Here is a 21,688-nt window from a genome sequence, read left to right as displayed (position 1 = left end):
AGATACCGGAGAAGAATCAGCAGAGTGAGTACCTCAGGAGGGAGCTCCTCTGATTTCACCTAAAGCAATCTTACAGCCACTGAGATCTAATGATCCATGAATTAACCATGCCACTTTCATTCGAGAATGCTCCACCAACTGTGCTTTGGGGTGGTTATATGCTATTTAAATTTATTCCACTTAATTCCATCCTTAAACCATATTTTCTCTAGCAGCATAAGATAATGTGATTACACAAAATAATTTCATGAACTATAGTCTTATTGTGCATTATTCATGAGCAGAATTCCACTTGAGAACAAAAACAATTGAGTTGAACTTAATGAAATTTTTTAAGTTTCAGTGAAATTTATTGAGTCTCTTTTTGGTGCTTTTATATTTTCCATTATATTCTTAGGAAGGAATAGCCCAATTTATGATTGCATGTCCCAATGATGAGTAATTTTCTAACATTCAAAAAACTTGTCATTCTAAAATGGACTAGATTTATCTGATTGAATTAATGGAACTATCATGGGCCATATTCTGATATCATTAGGAGACAATCTGAACTTATGGTGGAAACTCTAACTATAAGAGCAATTATTCTTATTATCTAAATAGCATAATTAATACATAATGAAGAATATTTATACAATGCAACCAAAGAAATAAAATTATAATTTGATTTTATTTTTATAGTGCAGGGAAATTACAGGCCAGTGATTAGTATTAAAAAGTCCCCAACAACAAACAATTTTATAGATTAATTTTTACTTCTTTTTACTAACAGATTGCTCCAAACTGAAATTTATCATGGTCAACCCCATTAATATATATTGTGACATTTTGATTTTTTGTTTTGTTTAGATTTTTTCCATGTTGACTTGGTGACAGATGTGTACATGGCAATCTCAGAGACTGTTAACTTGAAAAAGTAAAAGGAAGCTAATATGTGGCTTTGAACTATGTACAACACTGGGGCATTTCACATTATTTTTGATATTCTTCAATATAGTCTGAATTATATAATAATTTATGGATTCTATAAATGTGGACAATGAAGCTTTAAGCAGTTAGCGATAATCTCAACATTTATAAATGGTCTGGAAAGGGAGACAGTTAACTTTGTTTACTGAGTTCTTTTTAAATGTTATTGGTGTATGGGAAAAGATGATGTTAAACAACGTTAAAGTGAAAAATGGGTATTGTTTTTGCTTAAACTGGGTAACTAACTTCTTATAGAACATTGGCCAGATTATTCAGATTTTAAACTTTATACATCTATTTTAAATAACCATAATTAAAGGGGAAGAAAGCATCTATAAGGACACATTTTACTTAATATCAAACCTCTGACCACTGGAAGTATTTAGGTGAATTGTTTTCCTTTTATATTTAGATTGTTACTGCTATCAAAAACAACTTGAAGCAAAACAGTTCACCGTTCAGTTATTATACTTCATGTTTCTATGTCTTTCTTGTTCCATGATTCCAACTAGAAAATGCATAAATCTCTTCATCACTTACAATTTCAATTACTTGACAAACTGAGAAAATATGGCCAAGGATATATTACATGTTTCAATCACAATAAATCTGTCATGGACTGCACTCACATTCACTTTTACTCAAGCTAACAGCAGTAATTATAATAGCATTTCCCACTCAGATATCAGGATGAGAGTATAAGAACTGCTATGGGTGAAACATTGGTGATAATCTAGAAAATGAGTCAGAATCTTACCAAAAGGAAGGCACATTGCTATAACCGATGAAAAATTATTTCAAAATTATTTGGAATCAAGAATGCTGGACCACATATTTATATTAACTGCAAAATATATTCCTTAAAATATTAATAAATGTAGATTAGGTGATCTGTAATCTGTTATCTTGTACACTTTTTTTTTTTAATAATTGTGATGAGAATTCAAAATGCATCTTCTCACTGCTTGTCTGCAGGACACCCTATCATCTTGTACTGCCCACAAACATGGACTGAAGCTCTGGACTGAGTGGGAATGAAGATATCTCTCCTCCACATGATATTACATATTGATGCTAAATTACCTAGATTATCTTGATCTGCATCTCTTTTATTGGAAACCCAGGGTTTAGATATATAAGTGACGTCCACTTTAAGTTGTTTAACAATTAACTTTGAGTCCATTTGTTTTAGGCAAACACATCTCTCTGCAAAAAAGTATGCCATCTCCGAAATTAGGAATCATCACTGGCTGTAAAAAGGTAAGGAGAAAATTGATCATGAATCATAAAAGTACTAACCTCTATTTAATTACCATTCACTCTTGAACAGTGTGAACTGATAATTATGTTTGCTTTGTTAAAAACAAGAAAGAGGCCAGGAAGCCTGATAGCAGTATGAAAGTCATACTAGAAACAGATGGACTTTTGTTCTTCATGAAATTAGAGTTGAATGATAAATTAAAACAGAATGAGTTTCTTATAATATACCTGTTCAAAAATGTTACACTAGTTACCTCTAAAATGATCTTAAAGTCATAGGTTTTGAGTTTTTGGTGGATTTTATAACATCTAAATACCTTTGCTGTAGTAGCATTCTGTGTTTTTAAAATATACACACAGGGTGGCCAGAAATGGTAGTTACATCAGGTTACATAAAGGTGGAAGCTGTGCTGTAGTGTCTGCATCTCACTGAGTGACATTTAATTCTTAAGTGTTGGCTAAAACAGCTCCCAGATTATATTCTATCTATCCTAACCTCTGTCTCTATATATAAATAAAGTCTCAAGATTCTGTGAAAGTGCAAATTTGTGAATCTTTGATCCTTTCATTGATGTAGCATCTAGTTGCTGAGTATTGGAACAAATCTCTCTTGGAACTACATTCTGTATCATCTTCTTTTGTTGAATTTTATTCACTAGGTCATGTATAAAATACTGAAGTTCTAAGGAAAAGTCATGAAATATAAACAGTGTAACTGTACTTGGGAGATTTCTATCTTTCATTTTTCACTTGCCATCACAAATTTAGATTAATTTAAAACAATTTTTGTTTAGCTCGTAAAATGTACATAGGAGAAATGGAAAAATTTATTTTTAATAAATAATTTTAACAATTTTACAAATTGAATCCAGTGACAGCTTTTAAAGTGCCTGATAATATTTTGGTTTAAAATGTGCAATTGATAGTTTGTCCACAGGGCAAGGAAGATAATCCTTTATTTTTTTTAATTTTTTTTTTTTTTTTAAGAGAAGGAGAGAGATAGAGGTGGGAGCAGAGGCAGAGGGAGAGGGAGAGAATCTTAAGCAGCTCCACACCCAGCACAAAGCTTGTATCTGCCTAATACAGGGCTCTATCTCATGACCCTGAGATCATGACCTGAGCCAACATCAAGAGTTGGACATTTAACCAACTGAGGCATCCTGGCACCCCACAAACTGATATATTTTTAATAAATTTTCATTCCTCATGATACACTCCGAAATAAAACAGAATTTGTCCAGATCATCCTGAAAGAAAACGTTTCACCTATGCATAAACATGTACATTTTAAAATGTGCAAATTTTTAACTATGTAAATTAGTTATTTTCTTATCTAATAAAACTAATAATAATAAAATTATTTCAACCTAACATTTGATTATTCCAACATCATAAACAGTAATGCTGAAATTTACATCATTTTTCCTGTTATAGAATTATTTACAATAGATTTGTAAAATAGGAGAAATAAAAAAGAAACATAAATCTAGGGCTCAGGAATATATAATATGTACTTGATGATATCAATTTGCTTTTGGTAAATTTTATGGTATTGTTACCATGCTGCTAATTTTTTTATGCAGATTCCTATTTTTCTTTTCAGATATTTAACCCATAATTGGGATGAGAATTCAAAATGTATCTTCTCACTGCTGGTCTGCAGGACACCCCATCATCTTGCACTGCTCACAAGCATGTGCTGAAGCTCTCTGGACTGAGTGGGAATGAAGATATCTGTCCTCCACATGATTATTACATATTGATGCTAAATTACCTAGATTATCTTGATCTGCATCTCTTTTATTGGAAACCCGGGGTTTGGATATTTAAGTGACGTCCACTTAAGTTGTTTATCTACCAATTAATTTTGAGTCAATTTGTTTTAGGCAAACACATCTCTCTGTAAACAGTATACCATCTCCTAAATTAGGAATCAGCACTGGCTGTAATAAGGTAAGGAGAAAATTGATCCAAGAATCATAAAATTATTAACATCTACTTAAGTACCATTCTCTATTGAACACAGTGAACTGATAATTGAGTTTGTTTTATTAAAAACAAGAGAGAGGTTAGGAAGCCTGACAGAGGTATCAAAGTCATAGTAGAAATAGATAGACTCTTTTTCTTCTTAATGAAATTAAAGTTGAATGATAAATTAAATGAGTTTCTTATAGTATACATTATTCAAAAATGCTACATCAGTTACCTAAAATGATCTTAGAATCATAGGTTTTGAGTTTTTGGTGGATTTGATGACTTCTAAATACCTTTGCTATAGTAGCATTCTGTGTTTTAAAATATTCACCCAGGGTGGCCAGAAATGGTAGTTACATCAGGTTAGATAAAGAGAAAAGCTGTGCTGTAGTGTCTGCATCTCACTGAGTGACATTTATTTCCTCAGTGTTGGTTAAAAGAGCTCCCAGAGTATATTCTGTCTATCCAACGCTCTTTCTCTGTATATAAATAAAGTCTCAAGATTCTGCGAAAGATGCAAATTTGTGAATCTTTGATCCATTCACTGATGTAAAATCTAGTTGCTGAGCGTTGAAACAACTCTCTTTGAGCTACATTCTTTATCATATTCTTTGTTTAATTTTATTCCCTAGATCACGCATAAAATACTGAAGTTCCTAGGAAAAGTTATGAAATATAAACAGTGTAAATATAATTCTTTACATATTTCATTTTTCACTTGCAATCACAAATTTAGATTAATTTAAAACAAATTTTATTTAGCTTGTAAAATGTAAATAGGAGAAATGAAAAAACTGGTTCTTTATTTTTTTACAAATTGAATCGCTTTTAATGTGCCTGATAGTATTTTAGTATTTTTTCTTATTTTTATTTTTTTAAGATTTTCTTTATTTATTTGACAGAGTGAGATCACAAGTATACAGAGAGGCAGGCAGAGAGAGACAGGAGGAAGCAGTCTCCCCGCCAAGCAGAGAGCCCAATGCAGGACTCGATCCCATTACCCTGAGATCATGACCTGAGCCGAAGGCAGAGGCTTAACCCACTGAGCCACCCAAGTGCCCCGGTATTTTAGTTTAAAATATGCTATTGATAGTGTCTGTCCAAAGGCAAGGAAGATAATCTTATTTATTTATTTATTTATTTATTTATTTATTCATTCATTTAGAGAAGGAGAGATGGAGATAGAGAGATGTGCGGGCAGAGGCAGAGGAAGATGGAGAAAATCTTAAGCAGCTCCACACCCAGCACAAAGCTTGTGTCTGTCTAATACAAAGCTCTATCTCATGACCCTGAGATCATGACCTGAGCCAACATTAAGAGTTGGACACTTAACCAACTGAGGCACCCTGGCACTTCACAAACTGATATAATTTTAATAAATTTTCATTCCTGAGGATATTTTCCCAAATAAAAGAGAATTTGTCCAGAACATCCTGAAAGAAAAAGAGTTTCACCTATGCATAAACATGTACATTTTAAAATGTGCAAATTTTTAACTATGTAAATTATAGTCCTTTAGTTATCTAATTAATACAACTAATAATAATAAAATTATTGCTTTAACATAAACCTAATATTTGATTATTCCATCATCATGGACGGTACTGTTGAAAATTACATCATTTTTCCTGTAATGGAATTTTCCAAAAGATTTCTAAAATTAGAAAAATAAAAAAAGAAGCATAAATCTAGGTATCAGGAATAAATAATATGTACTCGATGATATCAATTTCCTCTGGGTAAATTTGATAGTATTGTTGCCATGCTGCTAATTTTGTATGCAGATTCCTATTTTTCTTTTCAGATATTTAACCCATCTGTTTACAATCTATGCCAGTCTGAAATACATGGAGAGCCAGAGGAATGTCTCAGAATTCATTCTCTTGGGACTTTCATATGACCAGAACATGCAAATATTTTGCTTTGTGCTCTTCTTATTCTGTTATGCTGTCCTGTTGGCAGGAAACCTTCTGATCCTTGTCTCCATTCAATGCAGTCCTCTTTTGCACCAACCCATGTACTACTTCCTCAGCCACTTATCCTCTATGGACATCTGCTACACCTCTACCATTGCACCTAAATTTATTGCTGACCTGCTAGTGGAAAGAAAAACCATCTCCTATGGTAGTTGCATGTTACAGGTCTTCATAATGCACTTCTTTGGAATGATTGAAGTTTTAATCCTTACAGTCATGGCCTTTGATCGCTACACTGCCATCTGCAAACCTCTCCACTACCTGCTTATCATGAACAGGACAAGGTGCCATCTCCTAGTCTTGGCTGCGTGGGCTGGTGGGGCTGTCCACTCCTTTCCTCAATTTCTTATGGTAATCAGGTTGCCCTTCTGTGGTCCTAATGAGATTGATCACTACTTTTGTGATATTTTTCCTTTGCTAAAGGTGGCCTGTACCGATACCTACATCACTGGTGTCCTTATGGTTGTCAATTCAGGACTGGTTACCTTAGTGACATTTGCAGTTTTGTTTTTTTCTTATATTATTATATTATTCAGTTTAAGGCATCACTCAGCTGAAGGAAGACGCAAAGCCCTCTCTACCTGTGGGTCTCATATCACTGTGATAGCTTTATTTTTTGGGCCTTCAATCTTTGCCTACCTTCGACCTCCAACCACTTTCTCTGAAGATAAAATATTTGCTCTATTTTACACCATCATTGCTCCTATGTTCAATCCCTTAATCTATACGCTGAGAAATACAGAGATGAAACAGGCCATGAGAAAAACGTGGTGTCAAACATCAGGGCTCAACATCTTTTTAACTAAACAAAGGGCCAGCTAGACGTGCACAGGAGAGAGAGGAAACCATCACAAAGTTTACTTGTTCAACTGGTATCATGTTTATGAGTGACGGAACTTAGGACTTAAGAGTTTAATAATAACTATTATTAATAATAACTTAATACTAACTAGACAGAAATATTAATTTAATCATACAAAAATAAGATTAAAACATAGTTAATTTTTTAGGCTTTGAGACGGTAAGAACAAGTGTACAGGCACAAAATCAGTTATATGTACAGTTAAGACAATGTTATATAAGTTGTGAACTGTGATGGAAAAAGAAAATTTTAATAATTTTGTATTAGAAAATTCAGGTTTGGTGGCTAGACCACATGAGAAAGCATTCTGTATAGCAAAGGAGTTGTTAAAGTCCATGATTTTGGAGGCACCTGGGTGGCTCAATGAGTTAAAGCCTCTGCCTTCAGTTCAGGTCATGATCCCAGGGTTCTGGGATCGAGCCCCACATTGGGATCTCTGCTCAGCAGGGAGCCTGCTTCCCCATCTCTCTCTCTCTGCCTGCCTCTCTGCCTACTTGTGATCTCTGTCAAATAAATAAAATCTTAAAAAAAAAACCACAATTTTAAGACCAAGTTTTGTTCATGATAGCATCTTCACCTAAATGAACTCAACTTGTATTTAGAAATTAATCACAGATCAATAAGTTCGCATAATCAAATCTGATTTAAAGTGATTCTCTGACTTTATCTCTCTTGTCTTCATATTGTAAATAAAAATAAATTAGTAAAGATAAAGTCAGTTACTCAAAGTATTTAAAATATACTCACTGCTCTTCTACATATTGATCCATTTTTTAAAAATCCATAAAGGAACTGAATCATAAAATGCCAGAAATTAGTAAGCAAGTCACTATTTATCAGATCCAGTCTTTCTTATGTACACAAGTAAAACATAAACTAAAGACAAATAAGAGCTCAAACTTCAATCAAAACACCCTGTGACACAAATCACGGAAATGAATGGAAACGGCAGATCATCCGGGCGCCCAGGTGGCTAAGTAGGTTAAGCCTCTGCCTTTGGCTCAGGTCATGATCTCAGGGTTTTGGGATCAAGCCCCACATCAGTCTCTTGACTCAGTGGGGATCCTGCTTCCCACGCCCCCCCCCCACTTGTGATCTCTATCTGTCAAATAAGTAAATTTAAAAAAAAAAGAAAAAGAAAAAGAAATAAAGAAATGGCAAATCATCTTAGTAAGTAACATGAAGAGGAGATGCATGAAAAATAATTCCTAGAAGAATCTGAAAAAATTTAATCCAATCTCAGCTTCATGTTTTGGTTCCCATTTGCCTGGACATTTCTCTCTGCCCAAACACTTGTGTTTTCTCAGCAGAATGATTGGATTGCTTCCAGAGTTTGATTGATTTTGGTATTCCTGCCCCAGTGCCAAGGCAAAATCCAAGAACACACATAGAGGCAGTAGTGTCTGTCTGGGGATGCCAGAATCCTCTTTGGATGTTTCAACTCTGAGAACTTTATATATATATATATATATATAACTAATACTTTTTTTTCCTCTTTCTTTTCTTTTTTTCTTTTCTTTTCTTTTCTTTTTTTTTTTTTTTTAAAGCCATGAAAACCTCTGAAATACTAGGGGAAAGATTATGTCCATTTCACAGAATTTCCTCTGACTGGTTATTTATTCATAGGTCTGTTTGCTCTGGTTAAATGTAACTATATTTCCAAAAAGTATTTGGATTATTTTTAAGTGTAAAGATCTAACATGTATATGTGTACCTTTGTGTGTGTGTGATTGAATCTGTGTGTGTGTGTGGGGGGGGGACTTGAGGGTCTCAAGGATAAGGAATAAGCACTGCAAAGAACGTTATGCAACAAAACCAAAAACCTTTTATCATTTATTTTGTCTCATGATCCACAATATTTTGAGAGAAAAGTTATAAACATATGATATAATAAGCCCACAAAAAATGTTCTGAACTAAGATTATTTATCTACTTGCCAGATGTTCTTTCTAGGTTTCATTTTCCAGCCTACTGTATATTTTTTTAATTTTTTGTTTGTTTGTTTGTTTGTTTGTTTTTTATTCATTTGAGAGAGATGGAAAGAGAACACAAGCAGGAGGAAAGTTAAAGGGAGAAAGGGAAGCAGGCTGCCTGCTGAGCATGGTGCCTGACTTGGGGCTTGATCCCAGGACCCCAGGACCATGACCTGAGCCTAAGGCATACACTCCCAATCAAGCTATGTGGTGCCCCACAATGTCTTCTATCTTCAAAAATATCTGTCAGTTAAATACATAGAAGTATTTCATAGGATGTTTTGCTCTGTATGTGAGCATAGAATATTTCAGAAATATTTAAGGTTGCAAATGTGTAGTTTAAGAAATCCTAACCATTTCTACTGGGATTTATTCCTAATTTAAAAATATATCATCACAAAAGGAAAAAAGATGGCGGGGAAGTAGGAGGAGGCACTGTTTCAACCTGTACGCTAAAGTGAGCTGATTACCTACCAAAGAACTTAGATCACCCATGAAATCAACCTGAGATTAGAATTATGCACTTCTGCATCTCTACAGGGGCAGAAGATTCCAGTGGGCAGGAAAAGCAGAGTGGGAACACCGTACTGATATCAGAAGATAAAAAAAGGGAGAGGGAGCCACCAGAAGCGACCCATTGGATAGTAATATCCCAAAATGAAAGTGCCCTTTGTTTGGGGACCAACATTAACTTGGAGTCTGGTTGAAAGCACTCAAAAAGAGCAAAGAATTGTGGGGGGAAATTGTGGGAATCAGGGCAGTTATGGACAGGGGCTTAAGTCCCCTGACCCAGGACAGCCACCGCTGGTGCTGAGCCAGAGAGAGTGAGGCGAAGAATCTACGTCTTAGTCCCTGAGCGGCCAGTGCCCCTGAGAGTGTCTGGGTGGCTGCTGCTGTGAGGGTGAGGGAGCTTTGTCAGCTTGCACAACTACAGCCTTTTGCACTCTCTGTGCACACCATGCCACTAGAGTCTGAGTCGCGTCCAACACCCTCCTGTGAGAGAGGTGGATGCAGGCACCAGCCAGGGGCTCAATTTCAGGACCCTGGGATCATGATATGGCTTAAGGCAGAGGCCTAACCCACTTAGCCACCCAGGTGCCCCTTATATTTCCATTCTTATAACATGAAACCCTTGTCAAAGTTGTCATACCAATAAACACAGAAGTGGAGATATTTTGGAAATAGCTTAAGTCTTAAATAATAACAAATACGCATGGGTTTTCCTATTAGTCCTAGATTCTGACATGGGGTAATTCTATAATCTACGTCTTCAAATCTTCAGGCAGGATTTTGTGCAACAAAAATGAGAACGTCTGGTATCCAAAAAGTTCTTGTCACAAGAAGATAATTTTCAATTATGTGCAGTGATGGATGTTAGCTACACTTACTGCAGTGACTATTCTCAATACATTATGTTAAAGAAACTAATATAACATTATACATCATTTATATCTCAATTCAAAAAAACGATGTTCTCAACTTATTAAACATGAAAGCCATAGTAAGAAGTCTGAAGTCATTTCTGTGAAAGCTGTTGATTTTATAGAATGCTGAAGTCTCACTAACTTGGAATGTATGTCTAGATTTGTGGCAAAAATGTCATTAACCTGGATCAATATTATGTGCAAATAATTTTGATCATTAATAGTGTTCTGAAAGAGAAATTTAGAATATTAAGACAGCATGATAATGAAAACAAATGATATCCACTAATTAAAGAGCCCTTTAAAATGAATTTGTTGTGTAAATATCTGAACTTCTACTTCATTTTCAGAGACAGCTTTCTTTGATCCAGCTAGGTTATGAAACAGGTAGAACACACCTGGGAGAAAAGGTTTACTCTCATGACAGCTTTGCTTCTTTGTGTATAACTGCTGAGACAATCTGCCCACTCCCTCTCTGCTCTAACAGCTCTGGTGAGTTTCACTGTCCTCATTATATTTTTCTGCTTTTTATACTTGTTTGTACAGTGCCCCCAGACTGACTGCAGCTCTTGCATTTTACTTACGTATTCTAAAATACTTTCAACGCTTTTACCATCTTCCTTTAAATAAAATCTTGCTATCTAACATCTCTATAAGGACATTTGCTGTGTTTCTTAAGCAACCATTCTTTGAATCCTATCAAGCATGCAAAAAAGGCCTTCCCACATTTTTCCCCCCTTTGGAAAATCTTTTTCAGATGTCTCTTTCCTTCCACTTACAAGCTTTGATATATCTGCCCATGACATAGTATATAGTTTTAATCAATAAACTTTATTTTTTTAAGCAGCTTTAGGCTCACAGCAAAACTGAGCAGACAGTACAAAGATTTCTCATAATACCCCTGTCCCCACACACAGACAGCCTCTCCCACCAGAGTGATACATCCATTTCCATCAAAGGAACCTACACTCACATGTAAATATCTCCCCAAATATTTTCATTAGGTTCACACTTGATGTAGTACATTTTATGGGTTTTGATATGCATAAGGACTTGTATCTGTACTAACATACAGATGTGCTCCCTGCTCTAAAAATCCTCTGAACTCTGTCTGTTCATTCTACCCTCCACACTGGTCTTTTGGCAAACACTGATATTGTCAATGTCTCCATTGTTTTGCCTTTTCCAGGATTCATATTGTTGCAATCACATAATAGGTAGCCTTTTCAGATTGGCTTCTTACACTTAGTCATACACATTGAAGTTTCCTATGTATCATGTCATGCTTGATAGTTCATTTGGTTTTAGTTCTGAATAACACTGATTGGCCAGAAAATCACAATTTATTTGTCTGTTCACCAATGGAGAGACCTCTTGGTTGTTTCTGACATTTGACAGTTATAAATAAAACAGCTATAAACATCCATATGCAATCAAAATATGCTTGGAAAATGACATATGGCTTGCTTTTAGTGTTAGACCATGTCTTAATCTGTCTTTTGCTGGGCTTTTGTTCCCACATACTTATCAATTTTTACTTTATCAATTTTATTTTTAAGTCCCTTAAGATTTGTGGAAAATGTTTCATATTCTGTTAAATAGGTGCAAAAACAAGCAATTATGATTTTAGCATCCTCAATTCTTGGTTCTTAGTCTCTCTTGACTCTTAGTCTCTCTATTTCTAATATGAATTCAGAAGAATTAATCACCAGGAGCCACTTTAAGAGAGGTTTGAAAGAAAAAAAAGAAAAAGAAAAAGAAAGGAAGATAAGAAAAAAGAAACAAAGAAACAAAGAAAGAAAAAATTAAGTTGGTTCTATACAGATTTTTTTATTGCACAGCTGATTTCTGAATGCCACTACTGGAACTACAAGTGAATGTTTTATCATAAAGATGTTCATGATGATTGGTGTTATATGCAAGTGAGGAATTGTTGAACACTAATGAAAAACTAATTGTTGCCCTGTATATTGGCTAACTAGAACATGATGATAAAAAATAAGTAAGAAAAATAAAGTCAAGATTTAGTTTTAGATTTAAACTTCATCACTAGTGCAGAATGTGTATCACTATGTGGACTTGCATATAAGTCCAGGATATTTAATAGAATTATCATTAAAATTGTCTTGACTTGATAATTCACTGATCAGATAGTGTTGCCTTGTCTGCTTTAGACCAGAGAGGTTTGGTTTATTGGTTTGTTTGTTTGCTTCCTGCAAATGACCCTATCCATACCACTGAATACTCCATAAAATTAAGTTTTCAGTTAATTCTGGTATGGGGGAGTTAGGATTCATTTAGCTATTGTGCTAAGTTTCTTTCTAGTACCACTTTCTTCCATGCATTCCATTCATGACAGTGATGGAATATAAAGACCTTGAAATATTTCTTACCTCACTTACTCACATGAAGTCCGTTTTTATATAAATGTGTTTAGTTATACGTTTCTTCACTATTCTTAATATTTGAAAATAATATTTGACACCAAACTTTTCTCATGGCACTCTTCATCTCTGTATTCCCCAGCATATAGATTAAGGGATTGAACATAGGAGCAACGATGGTATAAAACAGAGCAAATATTTTGTCCTCAGGGAAAGTGGTTGGAGGTCGAAGGTAGACAAAGATTGAAGGCCCAAAAAATAAGCTGACCACAGTGATATGAGACCCACAGGTGGAGAGGGCTTTGCATCTTCCCTCAGCTGAGTGATGTCTTAGACTAAATAAAATAATGACATAAGAAAACAAACAAGACAACAAAGGTAACTAAGGTGACCATACCTGAATTGGCAACCACAAGGATCCCAGTGATATAGGTGTCAGTGCAGGCAACTTTCAGCAGAGGGAAGATATCACAAAAGTAGTGATCAATTTCATTAGGACCACAAAAGGGCAACTGGATTGCCATCAATAATTGAGGAAAAGAATGGAGAGCCCCACCAGCCCACGCAGCCAAGACTAGGAGATGGCACCTTGTCCTGTCCATGATAATCACATAGTGGAGAGGTTTACAGCTGGCAATGTAGCGATCCAAGGCCGTGACTGTGAGAATAAAGACCTCACTACTCCCAAAGAAGTGCACAGCAAAAACCTGGAACATGCAATTACCATAAGAGATGGTTTTTGTTCCTCTTAGTAAGTCACCAATGAATTTGGGTGTGACGGTAGAGGTGTAGCAGATGTCCATAGAGGATAAGTGGCTGAGTTTCCTCAGGTGAAACTAGTCTATTTTAGGATGGCAGATGTTCTGAAATAGAAGAAAATCTTCATTTTTGTACATATTCAAAGTTAAACTACCCTGTTTCAAAATAGTTATATGGAAGACTGTCTGTATTTAAGATCTGCGGTCACAGTGAAATTCAGTGCCAACTTAAATACGGTTTATCTACCTCTACTATTTTGCTCTCCCCAAAAGGGAATTGTGTTTATAAATAATGTGCCATTAAGTCTAAAGTATTGTAAAACACTTCTATAGTAATCAAATTGTCATATGCTGCAAGAGAAGTTATATACTTTAGAATGAAATTACATAGAATACATATAAAGAACACACAAGCAGCCTAGCACATGTGTGGTGGGACCCTTCCCAAACCAATGTGACAAGGGTAATTCACTAACCATAAGGTCTGAGTGGCTTTCTGGTTAGATTTGGGGCTGCTTCAGGAAGCATTCTCTGCACATACTCACTCTGCCAGTTTGTGTCTAGTACCAAAACCTGGAGTCAAACGCAGAGAGTTACAGTCCCGGAATTCAAACACATCCAGATGAATTCTCTGCAAATATTTTTACAATCTCAACACGTCCTAAGCCTTCTACAGGTTATAAGGTTAGTGGCCTTCCAATATTCACTAAGTCTTAGTGATGCAAAAAGTGGATCCTCATCCCTCAGGGAAGTAGCCTAGGAATTTGAAAGTGAATTAAACTGCTTAATAATAGTTCAGAAGAAAAAGTAAGAAAAGCGATTTTATATTCCTACAAATGCTTACACAGTTTTGAGTTCCTAGAAAGACCCATTTATTTTATGCTTATCATTGAACACAATTTGACTCAGAGGAACAGAATAAACTTAATTGGTAATGATAGGAATTAATAGGTCTGTGAAATCTTTCTGTAATTATATTCCCAAAGGCATTTCTAGACAGGTCATGGTCCAAGTGTTGCAAATCCACCATCAACAGTAATGTGCTTGATTATCTTGGGTATAAACTTTCTACATTTGCCTATCTGAAAAAAAAAAAAAAAGTCTCTTTTTCCCTAAAGGCGAAAAGACTATAGTGTGACTGCCATGTGCTCTTCCAGCTTTGGAATAGGAAGGAAATTGTATCTTATAGTAGTATCAGGTTTGGGTTCAGGAACTCTAAGGTGAAGTAGTAGAGGGAACACAAAAGGTGGCCAGGTAGAGTCCTTTTTTTTTTTTTCTTTCTTTCTTTTTCTTTCTTTCTTTTTCTTTTTCTTTTTCTTTCTTTTTTATTTTTTTTTTTAATTCGAGATCTTTGGTGTGCATCTTCAGTAGATAAATAAAATCAATGACTTGTGATACCATAATTGGAATGACCTTATTATTGATAAATGGGCTGTTGGAAAATGGAAGACAAGAAAAGAAAGGAATAAAAAACTCTCATTATGTGGGAGAGAGGAAAAGCAAAAATTACATGGGAAAATCAGAAGAAGGAAGCAATGTATAGCAAAGCCTTTTTATTTTTTTTTAATTTTTATCTTTTTTTTAATTTGTTTTTTATTTATTTTCAGCATAACAGTATTCATTATTTTTGCACCACACCCAGTGCTCCATGCAATCTGTGCCCTCTATAATACCCACCACCTGGTACCCCAACCTCCCATCCCCTGCCCCTTCAAAGCCCTCAGATTGTTTTTCAGAGTCTATAGTCTCTCATTGTTCACCTCCCCTTCCAATTTCCCTCAACTCCCTTCTCCTCTCTATCTCCCCATGTCCTCCATGCTATTTGTTATGCTCCACAAATAAGTGAAACCATATGATAATTGACTCTCTCTGCTTGACTTTTCACTCAGCATAATCTCTTCCAGTCCTGTCCATGTTACCACAAAAGTGGGTGTTCATTCTTTCTGATGGAAGCATCATACTCCATAGTGTATATGGACCACATCTTCCTTATCCATTTGTCCGTTGAAGGGCATCTTGGTTCTTTCCACAGTTTGGCAACCGTAGCCATTGCTGCTATAAACATTAGGGCACAGATGGCCCTTCTTTTCCCTATAGCTGTATCTTTGGGGTAAATACCCAGTAGTGCAATGGTAGGGTCATAGGGAAGGTCTATTTTTAATTTCTTGAGGAATCTCCACACTGTTCTCCAAAGAGGCTGCACCAACTTGCATTCCCACCAACAGTGTAAGAGGGTTCCCCTTTCTCCACATCCCCTCCAACACATGTTGTTTCCTGTCTTGCTAATTTTGGCCATTCTAACTGGTGTAAGGTGATATCTCAATGTGGTTTTAATTTGAATCTCCCTGAGGGCTAGTGATGATGAACATTTTTCCATGTGTCTGATAGCCATTTGTATTATTTTTATCTTTTACATTTAAAAAAACAATTGATTCAAGAACTTAAAAAATGTAATCTCACTATTTGATTACTTAGAAGCAATCACTATGTGTATCGTACAATGTGTCTGGTCAACATTTAGTGTTTATCAGAGAGGATGGTATATATTCTGCTTTTATTTGTGTCTCCATAATAAAACTGACAATGTAATGAAAGACATATTGTTGTTTACAGTGGTTTACCCTCACACAGTACTTTCCAGTCTTCTTTTAAAATTTAAATTCAATTAGCCATGGTATAGTACATCATTAGTTCTTGATGTAATGTTCAATGATTCATTAGTTGAATATAATACCAGGTGCTCACCTCATCATGTGCCTTCTTAACATGTTTCCCATCTTGTTTGTTATCTGCTCACTGACTATTCACAGGTGATTTAGACTCAGCCTCATCTGCCTGATGATAAGCTGACGACAGTGATACAAGACCCACAGGTGAAGAGGGCTTTGTGTCTTCACTCAGCTGAGTGATGTCATAGACTAAATATAATGACATAAGAAACAAACAGGACAACAAAGTTAATAAGGTGACCATACCTGAATTGGCAACCACAAGGACAACAGTTATGTAAGTATCAGTGCATGCAACTCTCAGAAAAGGGAAGATATCACAAAAGTAGTGATCAATTTCATTAGGACCACAAAACAGCAATTGAATTGCCATCAATAACTGAGGAAAAGAATGGAGAGCCCCACCAGCCCAAGCAGCCAACACTAGGAGATGGCACCTTGTCCTGTCCATGATAATCACATAGCGGAGAGGCAACGTAGCAATCAAAGGCCATGACTATGAGAATAAAGACCTCGGTACTCCCAAAGAAATGCATGGCAAATAGTTGTGACATGTAATTACCATAGGAGATGGATTTTGTCTCTCCTAGTAGGTCACCAATGAATTTGGGTGTGACAGTAGAGGTATAGCAGATGTCCATAGAGGATAAGTGGCTGTGGAAGTAGTACATGGCTTGGTGAAAAAGAGGACTCCATCAAATGGAGAAGAGGATCAATTTTCCTGCCAACAGTTCAATGTAACAGAAGAAGAAGAGGGGATGTAATATTGATCAGTATTGAATTGTATCAATGTAATGGAAAGTTAGCAAAACTTGAAGAGAGAAATACACCTATGAAATCAACATACTTATGGATTAAAATTTAATTTATATATATAAGCTTATTTTAGTTAAAATTTAATTTATATATAGATATAAGTGTGTATATATATACATATGTGTGTGTGTGTGTGTGTGTGTGTGTGTGTGTGTGTAGCGAGAGAGTGAGAAGTTTTTTAAATTTGAAAGTCATGTTCGTTTAGAATATGTTGGTTGGATTTTTATTTACCAGGTGATCTCATTAGATAAATTTCATTATCTCTGAGTAAAAGGCGGTGTCTGGTGTTTTCAATAGAGTCAAAATAAATGCTTAATTTTGTTACAGAAGATTAATGAATTTCACCATGAAAGCAGCCGATGTAAGTCCTGGTTCTGGGACTTTCCTATTTCCTTTATAAAGAAAAGCTTTCTCTCTTGGTTTTTGAAAATAAAAGGAAATAAAATCATCATTAGCATTTATGGTGAAATGTAAGGGCTTACTTAATCAGAGGGAGCCAGTTTGTTGTTTATGAAGAAAAATTAGATTGACTCTGCCCCTCCCAGAGGAACTTACTTGCAAAGCCCAGATACAAGGGTGGGTCAGGCCAGGTAGAGACGGCCAATCAGTGGGCTATGCCATTATCTACTAGGAAGAATTGTAATTCAATTGGCCGCCCGTGTGTGACCTAACATGACTATGCAGTTTTCTCTTTGTATTACAATCTCATTGGCCACCTGTGTATAGCTCGGCTAACCTACCTCTATAAAAGTTAGTCTGTGAGGCTGGGAAGGGTTGCCTCTTTGCAAGAGACGTCCCTGACCCGTCAGTTTGATTCTCGATGCTTGGCGGGAAATTAAGCTTTGATTGACCTTCCCTATCTATCAGTCTCTCTCCATTTATTACAGACCCTAACAGAAAAATGCTTTTGTTTGTTTTCTACCCAAAAGTTGTATATTCATTGGTTTTAGTGTTGGAAATATATACACGTGTTCTCTCTAATTTCCAGGCGTTATTTAAAGTACATTACCTGGGAGAATATATCCCCAAACCTCCCTCTCACTCTATGGGATGAGACATTTCCCAATAGAAAAGTTGGCCAATGTACAGCTAAACAAGGCTTAGTTCCTTTCCAGTCTTAAAAAAATAGCTATGCCATGGTTAATAACTTTATACTCTGAGGAGTTGGACACAAACTAAGAGTTCTCTTCTCTTCATTATTGATAGGGGGTAAATCATGTGCTTCCTGTTGAAACAGATTCTGAGGTACAGTACAGAACAAAGTCTCAGCAGAGGTTAAACTAGAAAATGCCAAAGACGCCTAAGGTCTGCTTTAGCACAGAATAAATGAATTGAACAGTGGGTGGCAAACTTCTGTGTGGGACTTCATACCCCAATGGCCCTACTTCTTCCTCCAGCGCCCACATTGGCAACCGGTTTCACAGACTTAACTCTGAGAGCTGGTGTAAATTTATACACTTCCTCCTACAAATACCACAATGAGGACTTTGTTCAAAAAAATGAAGAAAATGTTCCTCTAAAACAAATAAGATGTGTTTGTAATTCAGGGAAACCAATTACAAAGAGATATACATGATATACATATAAACATGATTAAAATAGCAAGAAAGGGGCACATAACTGAGGGAAGCTTGAGTAGCACATGATAATACCATTGACCCTTGAATAGCATGGGCTTGAACTGTGAGTTGTGTTACATGTGGAATTTTCTCAGTAAATACAGTACAGTACTATATTTACTCTTCCTTATGAGTTTTCTACTAACTAGTTTATTTTGTTATAAAAATGCAGTATATAACACATATATCTTGCACAACATATAAAATATGTGTTAATCAACTGCTCATGTTATTGGTAGGACTTCCAGTCAACAGTAGATGATTAGTAGTTAAGTTTGGGCCAGAGCTCAAAAAATTATACATGCCACTAATCCCCACATTGTTCAAGGATCACCTGCAGATTATAAAAGGTACAATTGAGAGACTTTCTGACCTGAGTGAACAATATGAACAAAGACTTGAGGCAGAGTGAAAATGATGCATCAGTTACAATCAGGACCAGATAAGGACAGTATGCAGACTCATTTAGGAGAGAAGTGAGGAATTTGGTTGTTACTAGGGCAACCATAGTCTAAATAACATTGGAAACCATAGACCTGGTTATCCCTCTATGCAGGAAAAAAAAAATTGTTATATGGAAAAACATATAAGTTAGTAATTTGAGAAAAAAAAAAAAAAACTCTTGTAATGTTTGTCTATAAAAATGTTGACCTTATGTTTGAAAGAACATTTTTTCCTATTTTCTACACAAAAAATTTACTGACTTTCCACAAACAACATTGATGGGCTGGGATTTACAATGACTGTGGAACTTGAATGGTGTGTGGACAAGACACAGTTATAAGGATTGTGAAGCAACTGCCTTCTGTTGGTGGTGTCGGTAGGCTAACATAAAGGATGAGGTAGTTACTACTTGGTCTACACAACTTCAGGTAAACCATCAGAATGAGAGCTTTTCTGTTGCAGTTAGGTCTCCAGAAGCCCAAACACAGACCCTGATGAAAATAAGGTCATGGGTTTGATCATAGACATGGGAGTACTATAAAGGGAACAGAAAGCACAGCCTCTACGGTCTCTTATGTCAACAACAGAACCACAAAAAGAAAAAAAAAATTGAAACAAATCTAAGATGATGTGTTTTGGGGTTGAATCTGAGAATTTTGAGAAAACAATTGCCGTGAAGCCTCTCCACAAACAGAATCCCCTCCTCCATATTTCTAGAGAACAGATTCTCATGGCCTGGGGATGATATAATAACATCACCTGAGTTATTTTCTTGCAAAACCATGCTTATATTCTTAAGGTCTGATAGGCTTAATATATTTTGATAAAATTCCTGCAAAATCATCTCATTCCTCACAGTCATCTCCTATTGCTTTAGAAGAAGTTGGCTGAAAAGGAAATATATGATTGTATCTGTTTATATTTAGTTCTTTCTGGCACCAACTGAAATGGCATGCTGTAATATTAAAAATCCAAATACAAAACCACTAAAAAAGATGGGGGTTAAGGAAAATCTTGTTAACAAATCCTCAACCAGTACATGGATTGTCTGCTTTGCACAGACCAAGAGATAACTAGAGCCTAGATCTATTCCAATTTGTGACAGTTGCTAAAGATTTTACTTGTGTTTAGGGACTTTGTGTGGGTAGAAAGTGTGACTATATGGGTAGACCTTATAAGCAAAATATAAGTCATACAAATGCTCACTACATGTTGTACACTGAAGAGGAAATTCTCAGTGGTGGTAGATGAAATGTTTCGTGGATATCAGCCACCCTCTTTTCCCAGCTACCCAAGTTCTAACTAATTTAATCTAGGGCTAAAGCAGACATGGATGGGGCACCTGGGTGGCTCAGGAATTTAAGCATCTGACTCTTGGTTTCAGCTGAGGTCATGATCTCAGCATTGTGAGATTGAACCTGGCATTTGACTCCTCTGTCGGTACGGAGTCTGCTTGAAAGTCTCTTGCCCTCTCCCCCCGACCCTCGCCCTGCTTTCTCTAAAATAAATAACATAAATAATCTTAACCAAAAATTAAAGTGGTCAAGGTGGTTTAGGAAGCTTCTCTATGAAGGCTATTGTTAGGGTTGAACAATATGAAATTTCCCTCTAAAATTTCATCTGGCTTCTGTGACTACCAAGTACCAAATGTTTGTAGTTATTATGACTACAAGAGATAACCCCAAGTTTCATGTGTAAAACAACTAATTTACTATAAACTTGGGCTCAATGAATCAGGAATTTAGACATAGTGAGGATGGCTTGTCTATGCCACATGACATCTGAGGTCTCAACGGAGTAAACACAAGGACTGGGAATGCCCACTAGCTAGCAACTGAAGACTCTGGTGTCATCTTGAATTACATGTCTGGCAGTTGCCACTGGTTGTAGGCCCAGACATCAGATGAACTATTGGCCATACAATTCTAAGTCTGGCCTCTACACATGGTATCTCTATATGGACCAGTTAGGAAATATTGCTATGGCCTTGTTTGGAAGCTGTCACACCAGCATTGAATGCCCAACATATTCACTCCTCAGGAAGTCCACTCACTGCTGAGATAGCAAGTTGATTACACTGAAAACCTTCCATCATGGAGGAAACCAAAGTTGTCTTCACTGAAATAGACACTTATTCTGGATATAGATTTATCTTTCCTGCTTATAATGCTTGTACCAACAACACAAAGCATTGACTTATGGAATGCCTTATTCACCATCATACTATTTCACTTTGGATTGATTCTGATCCAGTAATGTATTTCTTCCAGTAAAGATGATTAGTAATGGACATACACACTGAAATTCATAGATTCTACCACACACTCTGTTGAGTTCCTGAAATTTTATATATTGAATACCTAGATCCAAGTAACTCAGAAGGTGACTATTTAGAGACAGGGCCATTAAAGGGGCAATCAATTTACAATGAGGACTTTAGGGTAGGCCCTAACCCAATGTGGTAGGCATCCTTATAGGAGAAAATTTGGACACACAGAAA

The 21,688-nt window shown here is 36.0% G+C and overlaps 1 protein-coding gene and 1 pseudogene across 1 annotated transcript; one reads left to right on the top strand and one right to left on the bottom strand.

The window, feature by feature from the left end:
- Positions 1-6,050: 6,050 nt before the first annotated feature.
- LOC132008596 (olfactory receptor 4P4-like) lies at positions 6,051-7,001 on the top strand. Its single transcript, XM_059387219.1, has one exon. It carries the CDS (start codon positions 6,051-6,053, stop codon positions 6,999-7,001), a length of 951 nt encoding a protein of 316 aa, XP_059243202.1.
- A 5,870-nt stretch (positions 7,002-12,871) lies between these two features.
- Positions 12,872-16,980, bottom strand: LOC132008595 (olfactory receptor 4P4-like; annotated as a pseudogene).
- Positions 16,981-21,688: the final 4,708 nt, after the last annotated feature.

The sequence above is a fragment of the Mustela nigripes genome, unplaced genomic scaffold, assembly GCF_022355385.1.
Source record: "Mustela nigripes isolate SB6536 unplaced genomic scaffold, MUSNIG.SB6536 HiC_scaffold_461, whole genome shotgun sequence".
NCBI lineage: Eukaryota > Metazoa > Chordata > Mammalia > Carnivora > Mustelidae > Mustela > Mustela nigripes.
The sequence above is the reverse complement of the archived record's forward strand: the minus strand, read 5'-3'. Positions and strand labels throughout refer to the sequence as shown.

Coding starts and splice junctions, on each gene's coding strand:
- LOC132008596 (XM_059387219.1), top strand. CDS start 6,051: ATGGAGAGCCAGAGGAATGTCTCAGAATTCATTCTCTTGGGACTTTCA.